A 20,853-nucleotide genomic window follows, 5' to 3' on the forward strand; every position below is an offset into this window, starting at 1 on the left:
ATTACAGAACAAGATCATTTCATCTCTGCTTAGTTTAACCCACTTCACCAAACTCAGACTCTACTCTGAGTGCATATCATTAATTTATTTATGGCTTTTCTAAGGTTTACATTACTAATACATTTTTTATGAACTTATTGTCTCCCAATGCTTCCATTTTATCTAGACTGACTGGTGACAAAATTATTAGAAAGTTTCTGTGTTGTCAAAGTAGTCATTAATTTGCGATATCCAATTTAGAAAATGAGAGCATGCTTTTCGTAGAGTGCTTAGCATTACATGGTGCTTTAAATGCTGAACACTCAGGTTGAGCTGCAGCTCTAAGTATATGGTGCTGTTGCAGATCAGACACCGCCTCAAACTGAGTATCCAGAAAATGAGGAACATTCAGTTAATGAACACTTCAAAAAAGGTTTCATTTGCCGAAACTTGGCATTAGAATCACAGTAGTAAAGGCAGAAATTAAATCAAGTTTTCCAAGGCTGCATTTAGCTGCATTAACAATAAGACCTACTGACGTGGTTATCAACAGAATAAGCAGTGCAAATGCACCCAGATCCACAGACCTGAAAGAGTCAAGTGCCAGACCAGAAAGATAGGGGAAGAGAGGGAGAAGCACCCACAGTTACCAGTACAAGGCGACTCACTACTCTCCTTCTATCAAAACCAATGCCAGACATACTCTTGTATGTCACCGACCCTGTTGAGACCACCTCCTTTTTTCCTGCACTTTAAGTCATTGTTTGGTATGTATTTCCAAACTTCTGCAACCACTGAAGCTGTGTAGGAGAGTCAAAGACTTTTTTACAACATAGCTTCTCAGGCTTCCGGTTTATCACTAAACTGGTGAACTTTATGCAGACTAGTGCAAGAAGCGATGAGACTCTTTCTCAGTGGGCTTCACTTGTTTTAGTTGGGAGGAAAGGAATGGCAAGAGGTCTCTGGTTCCACACCAGGTTGTGGAGGGGTATGCGTTCAGAGCCCATTGCCTATTTCCTTCAGGTCCCCTTCTTTTCCATCACTGCCAAACTGTCTCTGCTCCAGTCCTGTCTTCACATCTGATTCTTCATCCTGTTTTCCCATTTTCCTCACCAGACACTACCAGTGCCCACATTCCTGTTCTAGTCTCTGCAGTCACTCCCATACCAGCTCCTGGACCCAGCTGCTTCCCTCCTAGGTCCTCCCCAACCAGTTCGTCCCCCATCCTGGAGAAGCACATTCTCTAAATGAGGTGCTCCTCTGGTAAAGCACAGCTTTTCCACCTTCCCTGTATGTACTGGCTCCCCACCCTAATCACCCTTCACAAAGCCCTTAACTGAACGCAGTGTTTCTTCCCTCCCACTCCCAGTACCCTTGCTGATCAGTCCTGGGTTATCCTCACCTCACCTCCAAGTACAACTCAGACTGCCCAATTCCAGACTTACAAGTCCTATCCACAGCATGGTCTGTGGGGATGAAATCTGCAGGTGCTTGGGCTTAAGGGTAGGCTGTCCACATCGCTCTACAAAATGTAGTTTCCTGAGCTTCCTGATACTGCACAGATTCCTAAATTTGGGTTCTCCCTTCAACTGCCCTCAAGGAGACTGTCTGCCATGATCTGTAAGATGTTTATCCTCACAGGCTAACAACTCTTCTGAGCAACTCATAGTCTGTACTGCACTTATAGCTGGCCAAACTCAGGGAATTTTTAATAAATAATAATATTTTTAATAAATAAATGAGGGGGTAAAAAACCTAATGGTGACAAATTTCATCACTCCATCATCTGTTAGTTCCACACTTCAGGACTAGAAGCACTAATACCTTAGAGTGAAAGACTAAAAAACCCTGAGACATACACAGCTGACACAGCATTACACATCTGGTGAATTGTCACCAAACAATTGTGACTGAAAAACGGAGCTTAAGCAAAAAGCTTGAGGAAACCTCAGGAACAGAAGAGCTACCTGATGTCAAGTGACATGACATCTTGCACTCAAACGGATGAAGCTTTTCTGTTTGTACGTCTGCCTCCAGGCATCGATGTACAGAACCGTATCGCCTCTGGCAGAAATCAGGAAAGCAGCAGGGTACAGGGCAGGGTACACAGAAGCCCACGGTGCGGCACAAAAGAATATGGGACACTGACTTAGTGGGAATGAGAGTTAAGGGAGAAGAGGAGGTATACAGATCTCTTGGCGTGGGAAGAGGGAGCAGAGACAGATGCACAGGAAAGCGGAAAACACCAGGTCTGGTTGCAGACTGTCCCTGAAGTATAAGAAGAGAGAATGGGCTGGGAAGGTGGCACACAGATTACTGTGGGCAGAAGCATTTAGCAGGAACAGTTAGTTCAGGCTTCAAAAGAAAAGATGCAAGTGACTAGAAAACAAACACACAGCTGCTCTCCAGAAACCTAAGAGAATTAGGGTGTTTTCAGCCCTCTTTGCACCTTCCTAAATCTGGACTCCTCTCAGGCTAGTGCAATCAGCACAACCACTAAAGCACTGTGTGCCCATCAGCACAAAGCAACTTACACTGGAAACTGGCCATGACTTAACAAGCTTCTCCTGCCTAAAATAAGCCAAAATGTTAAACCCATTCTGTGTCCTAATATATTGATGTGATGGTAGCAGCAAGACAAAAACATGGAAAAGTGGAGTTCATAGTGACCAGTTTACTCCCTTTTCCGGTATTCCCATCCCAGAAAGCAGCTCTCTGCAGAAGAGCCCAGCTCCAATGCCTCCTGGCTGGCCTTCCAGGCAATCTCTGCAGGAAGGGAGGCAGCTGCTGCAGTTTCCCTATTGAAAGAAAATGAGAGAGACTGTTAACCTTAGGTCTGCCAACTGTTGAACGGGGCCTTCTTATGCTCTGAAAGCTGCTGTATTTCCTTTTTAAATGAAAATCACAGGTGGGAAGAAAGAACCTCAGATGCAAAACACAGGAGGGTATGTATAGCCCATGGAAGTCCACTTAACGAGAGTACACATCTATTTCATGAATGGGAGACACTGTCCAAGGACACGATTGGTGTTTAAATTTAACTAGCGCTCTACCTGAGGCAAGAGAGGCAACAAAAGAAAATCCAAGAAATGACAAGGTTGGTGCTGGCAGAGATCTATTCTGGGATTACTCGGGGTCATTTCAAAGAACAAGTCAGCTTCTTTAACAGTTCTGACCTTTGCAATACAGCAGTGTAAAACAAGATGTACCTATCCTACATGCATTAGAATGCTTTTACTATATTTCACGTTTCCAGAATGTTCATTATTTGATTCAAGCTGGTTTGAGATTTTTGATTTGATAAAGAAACACATTGGCTCTCCAGCCACTAGTGCTAGGACTAGAAATTTACATAGATATACACAGAAGGAGTTGACCTCAGTGGAAAAATCCAGATTTATATTGCTGCTGCTGAACCAGAATTTATTCCTCGCCTAGTAGACATGAAACCGGAACTGTTTCATGGAAAGAAAACAAAAGTCACTATACAAGATCAAATATGTTGTCTATGTAGCCCAGGATTCTGACACTGGTCAGTCTCAGATGCTTCTAAAAATGCTTTTACACTTACAGAGAAAAATTAATACAGGAAATCTGCCCAAAAGGGAATTTCCTCTTCACATGTGCTAAGTAGTGTGTGTCTTACAACCACAGGTCACAATAAAAACATACTGCTTGTAATTATGGATGCTCTCATTCCCACATGAACATTGGCACCTTTACTGAAATCCTTCAAGGCTTTCAACCTCAGTGCACACTTGCAGAAATTAATTCTACAGGAGAATACTGTGCTATGTACAGAAGCTTTTCCTTCCATTAATATTATCTGTAATGCCTCTCAATTTCACTGGATTTGTCCTTACTCTCAAAAAATCGCAGAGATTCATTAGGAATTTCTGACTTACTTCCTCATTTATTCTATATACTCCTACCATACCCCCTCTTGCCCACCTTCTTTCTGGAATAAAGAATTCCGGGACTGTGAGTCTTCTTCAGGAGCCATTTCACAGATACCCATGTACAATGCTAGTGGAACAGTCTAATAATTCCCACCAATAATGCCTCTGAAATCTCAAAACTCATTCCACGTTTTATGATCAGGCTGTATTCAATTAAAATTAGTGATACTGATAGATGTAGCAGCAGTACTAGGGTAAGCCATTTTTACATTATGTGCTCATCCAGGAATAGACTTAACTGATTTTTTTATTAAGTAAATTTTATCTCTCCTAATAAAATCAAACCTTCTGGTTAGGATTGAAGAGAAGAACAACAACACACAAGCACTGAAACTTTTTGCATAATGTGATTTCATTTCATTATGTTTGGCTGTAAATTTTGCTCTTCCCCTGCAGTCAATACTTATAACTTTATCAAATGAAGAGGAATTTGATGGCCTGGCTTTGATGAGAAACTTTGCTTTTAATAATTCTTTTTTTAATGCATGCCTGCTCAGTTCTAAATCAGGAAAGCCATATTGCTTTCTCACTGCGCCAAGGTGAAATGGTGACCCATTACACATAATGGACTTGTTTCAATCTCTACATAATGAGAATAGCACCTTGACAACAACATAGGCACTGAAGGTAGAAGAGGAGAAAACATTACCTTGGGAGTAATCTCCTTGTATCACACACCTACATTACAGTGGTATCTGATGTGCTTTAATTTGACATTGTTTGTAGTTTAAATTTCTAAGAGAAAGAACAATCTGGAAGTGTGAAAAATTACTAATTATAACATTTAAAATAGAAGCAGCAATAGAAATGTCAACAATCTGACTGGGACATCAGAGATTTTTGCAATGATGAATAAGGAACATTTTACTGCAGACTGGAAGAGAAGTTTTGGGCCATTTTTCAAAGCCTGAAGAACTTCTCAAGGAGTAACGAATGTTCATTTTTCTTCTAGCCCTTCAATTACTGTCAGAACATACTGTGGTCTTTCTAATGGCTCCCATGAACTTTGAATAGCATTCATTGTCAAGAGATCATAAGCACAAAGACACTTTGGTTTAAGTCCTACTGAAATCAATGCAAGTTGGGCGTTTGTACACCACTGCTGCTTTGGATCTGTAGGCTTAACCATGATATCAAGTACTTACTGAACCACTGATTTCCTAGGAAGCATAAGTCTTCCTGGAGGAGACAGGGCTATATCATATACGTACTGTTCCTATAGTTGGTTAACAGTCCCCTGACACAGCCATAACCTTCAAACTGACTGATATAGCTAGCTTCTGACCAGTTACGAGCCTTGAAACAGAGAAGATTCAGGAAGTGGCAAATTTGATAGCGTGAGAAATTTCAGTGTATTAGTCATATTGGATTAAGAACAAGTATTTGAAAAAAGATTCAATGTAGCATAAAAATATATTAGAACATTTTCTGACATTCCTTATTGGCTTACTTATGAGCTCATACGGAAAATGTTGGGGAGAGTTAAATATAAATAAAAATGGAGGAAAAACTACTCTCACACTAACACAGACTGGTAGAAATTTGTATTCCCAGGTCTTTGCATATGTATACGTATGCATATATATATAAATATGTATGTATACACACACATTATATATAGCTTTTTCAGTTGACGTAAGATACTTCAGTAAGAAGCTGTGTATAAAAAGAAATATAAAAGGAAGTTTTATGAAATGCATAAGACAGAAAACTTCAGTCAGTAAGAAAAAAAGAACTTGGGGATGAAAATATAAATAAGGGCTAACCAGACCTGTAAAAACCTTTGTTACGTTTGTTATCTTCCATCACTAGCTGGCAATACAGAGAAATTATTAAAAAATAAAACCAAAGAATGTATCTCAAACTATACCTACAGAGGAATGGATGGCACCTCTGTCAAAAATCAGGCCTCTGCACACTTGAAATGGAATTTACACATAAAGGTCAGTCTCCAGGTAATAAAACCCAGGTTCCCTTCCAGACTAGCTCAGAAATATACTATTTTCAAGTTTAAAGCACAAGGACAGGTTCTAGCTGTGTTTTACTGCAATACAGGCATGCTGAAAGACGTAAAGTGTTTTTTCTCCACTCCATTGATTTGCCCTATAAAAAGAACCAATTGCAATTGCAATTCTTTTCCCCTCCAGTGTAAGCAGCTGCATTCCCCTGATTCCTTTAAGAGACCTGCAGGAAGCAGGGAGCCTGGAATAGGCACAGGCTACCCCTTTGCACCCCTGACTGGGGAAATGAAAGCAAGAAGCATAAAGTTATACTCCACAGATAACACAGCAAAGAACTGCATTGCACTCTAAAGGATTCAGTTAGTATTTTGGTCTACACTAATGTGAAGGTTGTTTTTCTTGATGTGTTATCCTGATTGATATCATCTCTAATCCAGAGGCACTTCATTAAGAAGTTGCCAAGAATCAACATTTTGACTGTTTCAGCCTTTAACTGCCAAAGCTGGTTAATTTTTCTGCAAACTGAAGGAAGGATAGTCACTCTGTAGGCAGGTGCAACTGGTTTGATGACTGTTTGAGTCATTTTGGGGTGTGCAGCAGACAAACTCTCCTGTCGTTTTATACTAACTGGACACATCAGGCCTCTTGGCTTTGTTGTGGCAATCCACCTGGTTACTCATTTCCCCTTCATCTGGTATCATGTTTTAGGATGGAGCTTCTTTTGGGCAAGATGCTTCTGTAAGCAAAGGAACAAGATAGCCTACTTTTCAAAGCTAATTTCTTTTTCAAAGCGTGGACATGAGGAAAGTGGCAGGGGGTGGGATGTGACTTAAAAGCAGATGGAAATGCAGAAGAACAGTTGCTTAGCACCTATAAAAGTCAGGCCCACTTCTTCACAAGCTATGTATGTATTTAGGTACCCATATTTAGGCACTCGCATTTGAGTTTTGGCCTCTAAATAACCTAAATCCATCACAGTTTTTTTTGGAATGTGCACTTGATAAAATAAACAAAGATACTAAAAGTCGTAAGGATCATGCTGTGGTCATGGCAGCAATCAGCTCTTCAGCACTCAGGGGCAGCTTTTGTATTACCTATGCTCCTGTTGGGAGCTTTGTCATCTATTAATGAATGAAAGACAGATATCAGAAAAAGGTGCTGTAAAAACTTAATTCCACAATAATTTCTCAGCCAGTGGGACAATAAGAGATCAGCCAGCAGCCTTCTTGCTTTTGTCTGAGCAAGAGATGCAAATTAAAGATTGGAGTCAGAAGCAATAATTCAACCTAGACTATTTTATGTGGGCATGTGTATGTTTTGGAATGGGTCTGTAGCATCTATTTCTCTTGGACTTAATCGATACAACAGGGCAGGACACAGATAGGCACCATTTCAGGAATGTAAAAAAAAAAAAAAAAAAGTCTGTAGAAACGCTAGATTGACAGACAAGAAGAATGTGCTCAAAAGCACTGGGAAGCTGGAAACATTTCTTTTACATTCTGCTCTATTTATTACTCAATTAGAAAAACTCACCTGATAAAAGGAGCAAGAAATTACCCCGCTTAATGACACAGATAAGAGAAGAAAACAGAAGCATTTAATTCCCATAAGCATCTCTTGTCTTTTGTCTCAGCCTGCTTTTTATGCCTGGATTATACTAACACTATTAATCTTTGTGTCTGTGACTAACTCCTGGGGTTTTATGTTAGTGACCTGATTCTGCACTAACATGCTCCTCCCAGTTTGGTGAAGCTCCCCATGTGATCTATTCTTCCCCCTAAATAAAGTTGAAAAATTTGGCTGGGATCAGTGAGCGCTGCTGAGGTAGCGGGTGTGTGGAGCTATTCCACCCTCCCCGCATCTGCAGCACAAATAACACGCCTGTTCAGCACTATCTGCCTCTCGGTTTTAAAGACCAAGGGGGGACGAGACTGGCCAGTTAGCAAGGTCTCAGACTACCTCCATGGTCAGGCTTCAGCACGGGCTCCTAGCCTTGCCACTCCCTGATCACTCTCCCCTTTTGAAAGTAGCCCAGCGAGCCGAGGAAGATGTGGCCGGAGAAGGTGAGTGCTGCATGCATGGCTATGATGAATCCTTTGTGCGGAACCGGAGGCTCATTAGAAAGTGGAGGAGGGAGGGGGGCAGCGGTCGCAATTTTTTAAATGGACAGTGTCAAAAGCCTTCTTTCCTTCCCCGATATGCCAAGGGCACATGTGCCCCTTTCAGAGGGAATCTACCTAATGAGCTGATTTCCTGACAAAGCTCATTTGCCTGGCGTGGGGCGCAGAGCACAGCAGCAAAAAGCCCAACCATCGGAAATCGCCTGCTGCAGACGTGCTGTTTGTCCAGCTGGGCAGGGGGGTGCCTCGCCGGGCACAGCTCAGAGGGCTGCTCCCGCTGCCTCCTGCTCCAGCCCTCCGCAACCTCCCAACTGGAGGGGGCACAGCACGGTGCTGTACCCGGTGCGCGGGGCTGGCACGGCACTGGCTGTCACCGCACCTGCTGTGCGGGACCGGCACGGCACAGCTGGCAATTGGCGTGCAGGGTTGGCATGGCATGGCACCGCGATACCCAGCGTGCGGAGCTGGCACCCGGCGTGCAAGGCTGGCACAGTGTAGCACTGCACGGCGCGGTACCAGCACGCAGGCTGGCACGGCACAGCACCGCGGTACCAGCGTGCGGGACTGGCACGGCGCAGCAGGGAGCAGAGCAGCACCCCAGGGCTGCGCTGCTCACCCCGCTGCCCCTGGCCCGGCACAGGGCCACTCGTGGCCCCCGCTGGGGCTATCCGGCTCTAGTCAGAGGCATGACCGTCCTCCCCTGGGTACCAGCAGCTTTCGATGCATACACCCACCACGCACCCCCCCCTTCACAAAGACATATGTAACATCCTCCCTCATAGCACAAAGGTCCACCGAACACCCCTATAAATGTACCCTCCTCCGCTCAGGCAATGTGCATTTTCCTCTCCATCCCCACCGGGGCCCCAGGGACCCTTCACCTTTTCCCATTCATCATGCACCCCCTTCTCCACATGCATATAAGCCTCCCCCTCGGTTACCCGCGTTACTTGTCCCCTTTGTTTGCCCACAGAAGTAGCGTGCCCCTTCCTCCCCCTCCATACGTACACCTGGTCAGTATGTCTTGCTACCTACACGTGAAGGCTGAACCCCTCACCCCACAAAGGGGGGAAGGTGACATGCCCCTCATCCCCTTCCACCCGCGGCTAAAGCAGTGCACAGACACCTGCCATGTAACCCACTGATCTCAAATGCATTTCATGTAACTTTTCCCGTTTGGTATGTGATTGGAGCTAAAAGGAAACTCAACGCTGACCAGTAAGCACTGAATGCTTAAAGAAAGTCTTTATGCCCTTCTCCCCCCTTGCCTACTCCTTTAGCCTGAGTGCTGGGACCAGCTTACTGCACACCAGTTCTATCCACCACAGAGACAAGCTCCCTGGGCTTTAAGACCAGGAGAGGAGGAAAGAAGGATGCTTTCTGCTTACCTAGAACTCTCAAATCACACAGAGACTGTCCCCAGTCCCTGCTGTGGGAAAAGAAATGTGGTCTTCTTCCAGAAACGTACAGACACAAAGTAGCTAGCTGCATCTAAAATGACATTCGTCATTCCTCCTCTCAGCCCCCTGCTCCCTCCCACCCTTTAACTTATTATTTTTCTTGCACGATTTTAAAGGTGAAATTCCCCGAGTACTGAATATATTGTAGTCCTAGACTGTAACTATTCATCAAGAACAGGCACACTGGCTGGAAGGAGAAGTTTTCTTTTTAAATGAGTTGGATGAATACTTGAATGTTCAATCTTTTGCTCTTTGGCACATTAAAAAAAAAAAAGTTATCCCTGCGGGAGTTTCAATCTTGGCAGATTTTAGATCCAAGAGAAAGACTGCAAAGCGTCCCATCCGTAATTACTTTCCTTGCTAGCAGTAGGGAAGGAGAAAAAAGGAGAGAAGCGATGAAAAAAGGGAGGGGGACACGAAAGCAGATCCGAGTTGTTCATCTCCCTTTCACAACCAATTAGCCCAGAATCAGAACCCTCCTTCACCTGCAAAGAAAATGAGAATTTAATGAAAAGGCCACTGATTGTCTTAAGATCTTATTTTATGAAGGTTCTTAGGTATTGTTCATTTGAATTCAGCTCTAAACAGCTTTCAGTTTTCATTTATCCTGTAACTCAAGAGAACAATTAAAACATCTACTTGTACCTGGACTGGTAAGTACTTGTTCTGACTCCAAAAAACATGTAACAGACCATTAGGACAAACTGATCCTGGAAATAGGCAAATGGAAAAAAATCACTGAGCAACTTTAAGCATCGGTGTAGGCTAGGGAATTGTTTGCACTCCAGGATTTGTGTTTTCACAGAATAACATTTAAAATATAGACTAATGGAAAAATTCACAGGCTGCCTCTGTAATCACAGGATGTAATTGCCCCTGATTTTGAAAGGTGTGTGGGAAGAACAGCATAGAATGTTGTGCAAAAGAAATGAATATGAACTAAATTAGCAAGAAGTTAACCATGAAAGACAATTTCAAAGGGAAATAAGAATCCATGTTTTATGGGGTACATTTTTTAGCTGATGATAAGACTGTTTCTTTAGTCAGAAAAACAAAGAATGGCTTATGAGGAAAATCCACCCTCTGAAAAGAGGACTAGCGTGTGCTTTTTTGGCAAAAATAATCTCAGCATAGTTTTTAAAAATTCAGTGAAGCCTATTTCAAAGTGAAAATCATGGAGGAACAGATCTATTCAACTGTTTAGAGAACAGCACTTTGATACAGCACTGTTTTCCAAGTTTAAAAGGGAAAAAAACCCAAATCCTTCCCCACGTATGAGCACGTGAAAGGAATAAGACTCAATGTCTCTTCCTAACGTATTTTATTACAGCACACCTAAGCCTCAGTCAGCACACCTATGGGGAGCATTTATTATACAGTTTCAAAGCTACCCTAAAAACATCATACAAGGATTTCACTGATCAGGATGATAAACTTTCCTTACTCCACTATATAGACAAGAAGGCTAAAATATGTATCACAGGTACATTTCAGTAACACTGGTTTAAGGAGGGAATTAGTCAAGTGTTCAGTCTAATAACATGACTTAGCATAGTTTTTTCCTGGTAACAGGCACCAGCAACTTCCATAAGGATTTGGACTTTGTGCAGACAAAAGATAGTACTTGCCAAAATACGCAGTTACAAGAAGGCTGTAATCACACCTAAAAAGCTGCTGGTGTTTATCAAATTGCAGTTATACTAAATTAACATGTCTATACTATCATGAGAAGTCACCAATAAAATCAGTGGGATGAATACCAATTTCAGAGAGAGTCTAAATCTACAACACAACAGGTCTGCTGCTTCAATCGCTCTACACTTCAGGGATTACTTAATTAAAATTAAAGCCTTAAAAACTGTAATTAGCTCCACATGGGTTCTCTATAAACTAAATGCCCAGGAAAACAGTATGTTACATTTATGGTCCACGCAAAGCACAGACACCTGCCCACATGAGTTCTTCTGGAATGTAAAAGCAGATGTCCTGAGCAGTCGCACAGCCTGCAACTTCCATCTGAATCAACGGAAGCTGTTGTGCTCAGCATCTCTCAATACAGAGGTAAGATGGTATCAGGTTCTGCTCTAAAATTATTTGCTTTTGTCATATACAGACTGTCCCTCAAAGTTATCCAAGCCCATTGCAGCTTTAAGGAGAATCAAGATCCCACCAGATATTGTTCATTTTATAGGAACATGATTGAACTTTCTGTTGGCTTACAGATCTGACCAATCCTGGAATGAGTTATTACAAGTGCTCCCAAAACTTGCAATCTTTTTCTCTTCTTGCATAAAGGAGGAGAAAAACTCAGGTATAATGAAGACAGAACAGGCTAAACAAGTGCTAAAAGCAGAGTTTTCTTGCTCAATAGGGTAAAAATAGTGTAAAGTATTCTGAGACTAGGACTAGAATTTTATACACTTAATTAAAAGATTGACTTTAAATTGACTTTAAATCAAGTTGCCAGTTACGTCACTGGATGTATTCACAAGGGGTTTATACAAATTAAGTTTCTAAGGATGACTACGTGTAAAAATCTAACACAGATAATTTCTTCTATTTTGAGATTAACACTACAGCAGACAAAGGCATAGAGAGGCAGTTTGATTTTAGGACTTCTCAGATAAATCTATGGTGTTTAACACCTACAAACCCAGTGACACTACAAACATATCTGAAGTGTCGTTCTGTAACAACCCAATGTTTATTATTTAAGCCCATACTCCCGAAGAACACAGAACCTACTGGGAAATAGGAAGCCTAGCTCACTCTCAGCTGAAAGCTGATCAGCACTTTGTAGATCAAAATCTTAAGATTTCCAAAAGTATTTTAAGCATCCAGAGATAAAGACAGATAGATGTGTACTAGTATGTCCAAGGGTTCTGAAAATGGCAAGGGTGGTCTTATGTACATAATTTAAAATACTCGTAAAATCTGGCCTTTCATTCTTACACGTGAGTTTATAGAAGATGCAGCAAAAAATAAGTAGTGTGGCTAAAACATGTCACTACGTGCTCTTTTAAGTGTTTCCTGCCTTCTCTCCTTCTCCCATTCCTTCCCTCCTTCCCTCCCTCCTCCTTATCCCCACTTTCATTTGCTCTCACTCCCACTCTGGCTTTCATCTGCAATTTTGTGCAGAAGTGTATTAGTAGATGTCTTGCTATGCTAGCTCTGGAGGAGGAGAAAAGAATCATTTACATATCAGGTTTACAACATGATGGATACATTTCATACCAATGTTTTTACATCAAAAAGATGCAAATTTAGAGAAAGGAGGCACATTCTTCCGTAATGCAATAAAAATGGAAGAGACAATTTGAAAGGCAGCAGGGAAATTTACAAGTAAGCTGAAGGCAGAAAGCAAGCAAGCAAGCCCAAAACTATATTAAAAAGCTAATATATATTTAAGACAATATAAATGCTGGAAGTAATTCAACATTTGAAAATGCACAGTGTATGTACGGGTGGATGAGCACATGAGAAAGACACACAAAGATAGAAACCAAAGATTCTCCTACTACTGAAATCAAAGAGATTTTTCATATTAATTCACAAGGAGCAGGTTTATAGTTTCAGGTCAGACGTCTTTACTTTGGAAAGATGTTTTTGTGTTAATTTGAGAACAGTATTATACATTTTTCTCACTTGCTGCTGGTTTATATATCCTTATCAACCATTCTTAATCAATGTCATCAGGAATTCAAAGGAAGTTTGAGTTAGCCTAAGGGTTGGGTATGTACAATCAGCTTCCTATTAAAACAACAAAACTGCAGTAGCTCACATATAATTTCTGGCCTTCATCCTTCCAATGAAGCTGAAGATTTTAGACATTCACCAAACTCAGTCCTCCCTTTAACTGAAACACAGAATCAGAAAACACAGTTATCCTAACAATAAAAAAAGCAAACCATATCCAATTAAAACTTCATACAAGTCTGGTCTCCCACCTGGCATTTTGACTTTTTTTTTTTTTTTTTTTTTTTTTTAAGGATTCCATGCACATCATCATTACTCTTTTTAATGTAACACTGATAACGTCATTATTACCAAGTCACTAGCAAACAGAGGCAAGTTTTGCCCTTCTAAAAAGGGATGAGTCTCAGTCAAATCAAAAACCTGTTGATCAACGTTCTTATCTCTTTTCAGTAATTCAGTATTTGACAGATGCCAATAATCTGAATTAACATTTGAGACGCTGATTTTTGTTACTGAAATTTCTTTTGCTCTTCTCTCATAAATTGCATCTAACCTGCTCTTACTTTCCACCCTCAAAAACTCCACAAAAACCTCAAAAATCTTATACTGAGTTGTACTTTACTTTAAACATTAGCTTATTAAAACAGAAAGATATGAAAACATAAGTCACAGTAGCGAAGTCCATCTCTAGGCAAGGACATGTACTACATCAATAGCCTACGCTTATGTAAGTATCAAAGTAAAACATTACTATTTCATTAAGAGGTTTAGAAAAGTATTCATCTTACAGATATTCTAATACGCTTTCTTCCAACAAGTCAGTATTTCCAGACAAAAAAAAAAAAAATCACTCAAATTATTTTTGTAAATACCTGAACCTTTCTAATATATTTTATTAAATATCAATGGGAATTAAATGTGCACAGTCCTGAGATACTAGCTGGCATGTTCGTAATGCTCAAAATACACTGAAGACTTATGACTCACACAAAAACAACAAAACAATCTAAGAATAAGTTATTGTCTACTGTTTGAATTAAATTAGAGCATGGACAATGAAGAATGTTTGGGGAGTTTTTAATGGAAAGTTTCCTCATGAGAATGTGTTGACACTGACACTTCAGTAGATGGAATCTGACTCAACTCGAAATGTGTGTGCTGTGTATGTATATGAGTGTGTACTTAATACAACAATTACAGATAACTTGAAGAGTCTTCTCAAAATTTGAGTACTAGAGGTCCAACTCTTTCTCAAAAACTGAAATCTCAGTAGGATGCTGCAATATGAGCTGATGCTAAGCCATTTACCTCTACTGCTCCTGTAGTCTCACCAGTGCTGAAGATAGGTGAATAATCACTTCCCTCAACTTCCTGACAACACTCTAATGCAGGCGAGCATGCCATTGGACTTTACAACAAGAGCACAATGCTGGCTCATGTTCAGCTTGGTGTCCACCAGGACTCCCAGGTCCTTTTCTGCAAAGCTGCTTGCCAGCCACTTGGCCCCCAGCATGTTCTCGTGCATGAGGCTGTTCCTTTCCAGGGACAGATCTTTGCATTTCCCCGTGCTGAACTTCCTGAGGTTCCCCTCTGTCCACTTCTCCAGCCTGTTGAGGCCCCTCTGAATGGCAGCACAGCTACCTAGTTTATCAGCCACTCCTCCTAGATCTGTATCATTCACAAACCTGCCGAATATGCACTCTAAGTCATCAGTGACAATATTGAACAGCACTGACCCCAATATCAATCCTTAAGGTACTCCACTACTGGCTTGCCTCCAAGTGGACTTTGTGTTGCTGATCCCAACCCTTTCAGACCAGCAGCTCAGCCAGTTTTAAATCGACCTCACTGCCCATTTACCCAGTCCATATTTCATCAGTTTGTCTATGAAATGGTCTGGCTGAGAGTGTAAAAAGCCTCTCCAAAGTCAAGATAAACAACATTCACTGCTCTCCTTCATCCACTGGGCTAATCATTTCATCATAGAAAGCTACCACGTTGGTCAAGGTTATTTTCCCCCTCATATATCCATGCTGACTACACCCAATTACCTTCTTATCCTTAATATGTTTGGAAACGGTTTCCAAGAAGATTTGCTATGTTACCTTCCCAAGGGACTGAAGTGAGGCTGACCAGCCTGTACTTCTCCAGATCCTCCTCCTTGCCCTTCTTGAAGAGCCCTGCACCCTTTGCTTGCCAACCTGGTTCACCAATTCATCCACAAGCAACAGGAAGAAGCATTCTTTACCCTCAAGAAGCTTAAAAGCAAGGCAAACTAGAGAGTGGTGCTAGCATTGCCGTATTACCCACAGACACTGAGTGGTTGGGTCATAGTCACTCGAGAGTCTGCAGCAGAGCCACAAACAGACTGTTCAGACATTGTTTTGAAGGGCAGAGATTTGTCCATAAAAGCAGTCTCCTTCTCCCAAAATGCAGCTGAAGCACAAGCAGTACTTTGCAGACTTAAGATTTTAAAAGGATTCCTGTTTTGTTTTTGAAAATACACATACCCGAACTGAGGGTGAAATGGAGTTACAAATAACATCCATTCACCTTCTTGGAACAGTACCGTACAGTACCAGATGCCTAATGATTTTATATCTTATATATTTTATATTCCCCATAGGAATCTGATAGCTGTGGATACAGATGAGATGAGATACAGGTTCAGGCAAGTATGACAAGATCTTATTTTCATTAGTGCCGAGACATTCCACCCTCCTGGACTTTCATGTGGGTGGTGGACACTTAGCTACTCCATAAATCAGAAGGGCATTGCTCAGTTTCTTAAGTTATTTTACTACAGTTTCTTTCTTTAGGCTACTTGAGAAAGATGTTGAATACATAGGCAAATAGCACTAAAACAGTCCATTGTCATAACCTCCTGATATACAACTTGCCAGTAGTGCAACTTGTAGACATTCATCAAAGATGTGGTATGTTGCATTTGTTCCCTTATGTGAAATGAACTTTCAATCAGCTTTACAAACAAGTGGGTTTTGTCCTAAACTACAGTAAAATTTGGCTTTTCAACTTTCTTTAAAATCAACATTTATTTTTGACTATGTGAACATATTGTTCCAAACTGGCAAGAACTGCTCATTTACATCTTTTAACATCAACAGAATGCTAATCTATAGTAAACAGTCTCTATTACAAAGAAGAACGTGCTGTTAATTAGTAAGAGAAACCCTCAGTTCTCTGCTAGCCTGAGTGGGATGAACCACAGATTTCTATAAAGAGGATGGATTACAATTGCATCCTATCAAACAGAGCATCTCCAAACAAACAGTTATGCTGCAAGATTTCTGAAACCTAATTTTGGCCACAAAGCATTTGGGAGTAGGGTGGAGGGTGTTTAGAGCAATCTGTTATTTGAAAGAAATAGCTCTGAAAGTGCTTACAGCTCCTGAAAGTAAAATATCCCGGGGCCAAATCCTACTGTCCTGAGTAGAAGTAGGATTCAGTAAGAGCAGACCCGCCTTGTTCCTCATCAGATTTAACTCTAAAATGGGTTTTGGAACAGAAGGGGGAAGGGGGAGGGCAGACTAGCTCTTCACCTTCTCCAGAGCAGCTCTTAACTTCAGAACTGCTGAGTAAATTTTTTAGGATTTGTCACACACAGCACGTTCCAAAGCCAAACGACTTGAATGTATTTGAAATTCTATCAGAATTATGAAAGAGTAAGGCTTTTAAATTCTAGATTACAGCTCACTGCATTAAGGGGAGTTCACCTCTTAAATAATCCTGTGTCATTTTTCACCCAGGTCATTTTTCCAGATTCCAGATTTGCAATCAGTGAGGACATCTTGTAAACTCCAATATAACGAGGACAAAATCCCCAAATCAAAATCCTCTCCAGACAAGCCACGTCTGAGAGCAAATATCAAAGAAGAGGGGAAAATAAAAACCCTTCGTTAACATGAGAGCTTCTGTTCCGTAGCTGATTTTGTTAATGCCTGTGATGTTAGCGAAACCAAGCCTGCCCCTCAGTAAAAAAATATGCCTTTGATTTCACTCTCTTTTGGGAATATTTGGGTGAAGAAAAAAAAACTCTCACTGAACAAATTCATAAGATATAAACTACACTTGTTGCAGTGCTTGTTTTTCTTTTAAGCCTGAGGATAAGCCCTGCCACCACAATGTTACTGGAAAAGTGATCTGATTTTCTTCAATTATCTCTTCAAGAAAACAAGGAATCACAAACTGGCAGTCAGCTAAGCAACTTTCCCCCACCCCTTGATAAAGACAACCACAGTGCACACACGTTTCTGACTTACACAACTTCGGATATAGATGACCTGTGCTGTAAACTTTGTGACACGTACTGTTATTCCTACGCTCCCTGGCTTCATAAACAAACAAAGCTTCTGAGCCTCATCTATGCCTGGAGAACCCGAGGAGAAAACTGTCTTACGAATGACACAGGTGACAAGAGAATCATAGTTCTTGCTTCTTCAGAAATTTTGACTGAGTGAGAACAACTACTGAATCCCAATGAGGCTCAAGTTCAAAGAAGTTCCTGTACCTACACTTCTGGCCTCAACAGACTATGAGAACTTTGCTAAACTAAACACAACAACAGACACTGAAACTAAGCAGCTAGAGGGGTCCCTCTCATCCACTATTGCACTGATAATAGTGCTGATTATTATTTTCTCTTTGATAATGACATCCCTAGTAACCTACTGTTTTCACAAGTGGAAACTGAGAGGTAAAAAACTGCAGAAAGCACAAGAGGAGTATCAGAAAGACCACGAAAAGAGCATTTTTCAAAGCACGCCTGGACTTGTTTCATAAAAAAAAAAAAAAAGAAAAAAAAAAAGATCCACTATGAAATACTCTTGCATTACCTGAAAATGAAAATAACAAAAGAATGGCAACTATGAAATTTCCAAGCAAATATATCCTTGTTTTATCTCATTTATAAGAGTTGTTAGCAGTTTGGAGATTTCCTACCGCTTTATTATACATATATATATTTATATATTTAGCCTCATTTGTGCAAAGTAAAACCAACGCAAACATGTATTTTTAATCTCTATTGTATTACTAAAACAGTAAATTTAAATCTGTTGTTCGCCCTCTTTCAAAAATCCACTGGCCCATGGAAGGCAAAAAGGTCAGATTTTGGCTAATGCAAAACAACACAGCTGATAAATTGGTGAAGTTGTGTTGTCTTGCACTGATCTAATCATCTGGCTGCAGATTTTGAAATCCAATTGAAGTCTTAAGTAAATTAGATTCACAGATACTCAGCAGTAGCAGCCTGGTCCTGAAAGCCTGTAACTGAAGAACTCTTCATGTCTTCAGCAACAGTTCCATGCAGAAAGCATGCAGGATCAAGCCCTAAATTTGTTGGCACGTGGTAAGTCATTATTTCTTTCACATAATATGTGAAAGGTGCTAGTGGCATTCCAACTGTAAGCGGGTTAAGGACATCCAGCATTAGTGGAACCTAACTTACCAAGGAAAGAGCAAGCCTAACGCACTTTTTTAACTAGGCTTGTAATTATTTTTAAACCAACCATACAATGGTGTGTTTCTATTTTCATAGCCTGTAATATTATGTCACCGAAAGATGACAGATCTATTGTGAGTAACATATATAAGTAATATTTTCTAACAAAGTGATGGATGTAATATTAATATATGTAATTGTTTTAAAAAAGTAGAACACATGTAAAATTACAAACAAAAAACCCTGCTCAAGTATATAGCTTGCTTGCAATTACCATTAATGCTGTATGTATTTTTAAACAAGCTATAATACTGTGATGATGCTGTAAACTTACTCGTGTAGGCAAAAAAATGTTCTATTTAAAAATGTCAAGATGAAGGATGTAAATGTTCTTAAAGTGCTATCAACTAAAAATATGAATTTTCACAGAATATTCTAAAGGATTCTGTTACATGCTACAAATATATTTTACAAACGCATTTATGGATCATACACACTAGTCTATGTGAGAACAAACAGTACTATTTTATTACAAAATAAATAAATAAGCAGTGAATATCCATGCCCAGAAGCTGGAAAATGTTTCTTTTTTAAGGTACCCTGGTCAATTCTATACCTAGTTTGAAAGATAGAGGACCTAATACCTTACTGACAGAAGGTATATACTCCCCCTCATTTCCCAGCCTCCCCCCATACAGATCATGCTGCTGTCAGTGCAGGCTAAGATCTTCAGAATCAGTTGTGGAGGAAAAAGGAACAGTTAGCTAGTTGCATAAAAACAATGCAAATGTAGCATTCATAAGATTAATATATGTATTCACAAAACTAAAAAACATATTTTAAACACAGTGGCATTTAGAATACCAACTCTTGCAGGCAGTTAACAATTTGCACGTAGCGTCTACGTTAGCTCTTATTGAGTAGAGACAATAAAAAGTCATTCTCTGAAAATCATACTGAGTGGTAATAACATTACAATTTGAAGAATGCAAGTATATTTCAAAATGCTTTAAAAATACATAGCTGGAAGCACTCCAGCTCTTGCTGGAGTATGCATGTATGATTTGGAATAACTGCACTGAAAGCTACAATTCAGGTTTTTACTGAAGAAGAGTCTGGGCGCTGTGTCAGCTAACAATTTCGCAGAGGAACGTGATCCCTTCCAGCAGCAAAACCTTGTCCTCAGTGCCACCAGTCTAAAATTTTTGTCAAGCTCCCAATAAGAATAAAGGGGTCCAGTTTCTCTTCTTGAAAGCTGATCAAACTGGCTCTGTTAAAAAAACAAACAAACAAAAAAAACCCCCCACCAAACAAAACCCTGACTCTTGCCACACAACAAAGCCATGACTGGGGAGATGGATTTACAGAAAGGCAGTAGCCCCCAGGGGGCCTGAAGCATTTCAGTTTTTAGTATAGCTTCAAAGAAAAGATTCAAGGTTAACGTAAAGACTACTGGACCAGTGGGACCGGATCCCACCTGGTTTCAAGTGACCCTGTTCAAGCAGGGGGTTGCACTAGATGACCTCCAGAAGCCCCTTCCAACCTCTGCCATTCTGTGATTACATACTTTGCAAGTAGCTGAAAATCAGTATTCAAACACATTTATCTTTGTTCCTAGTTCACAACCAGGCAAGATAATTGCACTAAAACTTCATTCCCATTTAAACATGTGCTAGTAGCCTATTGTGAATGAGAGGTTTATCCTAGAGGAGAAACGAATACGAAGTCCCATGGCCCAACAGATGGTTAGAAACAAAACTAAGGAATGACTGAGCCTTGAAGCCAGGTTAATTTTTTTTAGAGAGAAAGCTAGGGAAAATGAAATTAGAAATTACATTGCTGCAGTCCACGGGAAACTGATTTTAATGAAAACTTGAGGAATGTAATTTTATCCAAAGGGTCAGTTATAAAGTATAACATCATGAAACCAGTTATCAGCATACACATATTATAAAACAATGCATACACAAAACCCCTTCTGTATTTGTACAAAGTTCAGAGTAATAAACTCTAGTACATGACAAATCATTCAGAAGATTAAATAATGCAACTATGTGTAGCATGAAAGCTAGAAAGCAAAAGCGCCAAAGTACTTTTAATAGACAGATTGATTTGTTTCAGTACTACAGCTGCTTATCATATGAATCACCCTTGATCCACCTCGCTCCTTTTATGCCCCAGCAAGCAGAAACAAGGGACCAGATGAATAAATATTTC

The 20,853-nt window shown here is 40.4% G+C and overlaps 1 protein-coding gene across 5 annotated transcripts in view; it reads right to left on the reverse strand.

The window, feature by feature from the left end:
* Positions 1–20,853, reverse strand: part of C24H8orf48 (chromosome 24 C8orf48 homolog) — an 80,465-nt gene that overhangs the window by 42,369 nt on the left and 17,243 nt on the right. For 4 of the 5 annotated variants that reach the window (XR_007509496.1, XR_007509498.1, XR_007509495.1 and 1 more), the window contains one exon: positions 13,261–13,335. Coding sequence is in view for 1 of the 5 variants with exons in the window: in XM_049828049.1 (XP_049684006.1) it covers positions 13,277–13,335 (59 nt within the window). In the remaining 4 variants the exon portion in view is untranslated. Of the gene's footprint in view, positions 1–2,731; positions 2,778–13,260; positions 13,336–20,853 lie in introns of those variants that run through there. The other variant, XM_049828049.1, reaches the window with a different exon arrangement.

The sequence above is a fragment of the Accipiter gentilis genome, chromosome 24 (assembly GCF_929443795.1).
Source record: "Accipiter gentilis chromosome 24, bAccGen1.1, whole genome shotgun sequence".
Lineage (NCBI taxonomy): Eukaryota > Metazoa > Chordata > Aves > Accipitriformes > Accipitridae > Astur > Astur gentilis.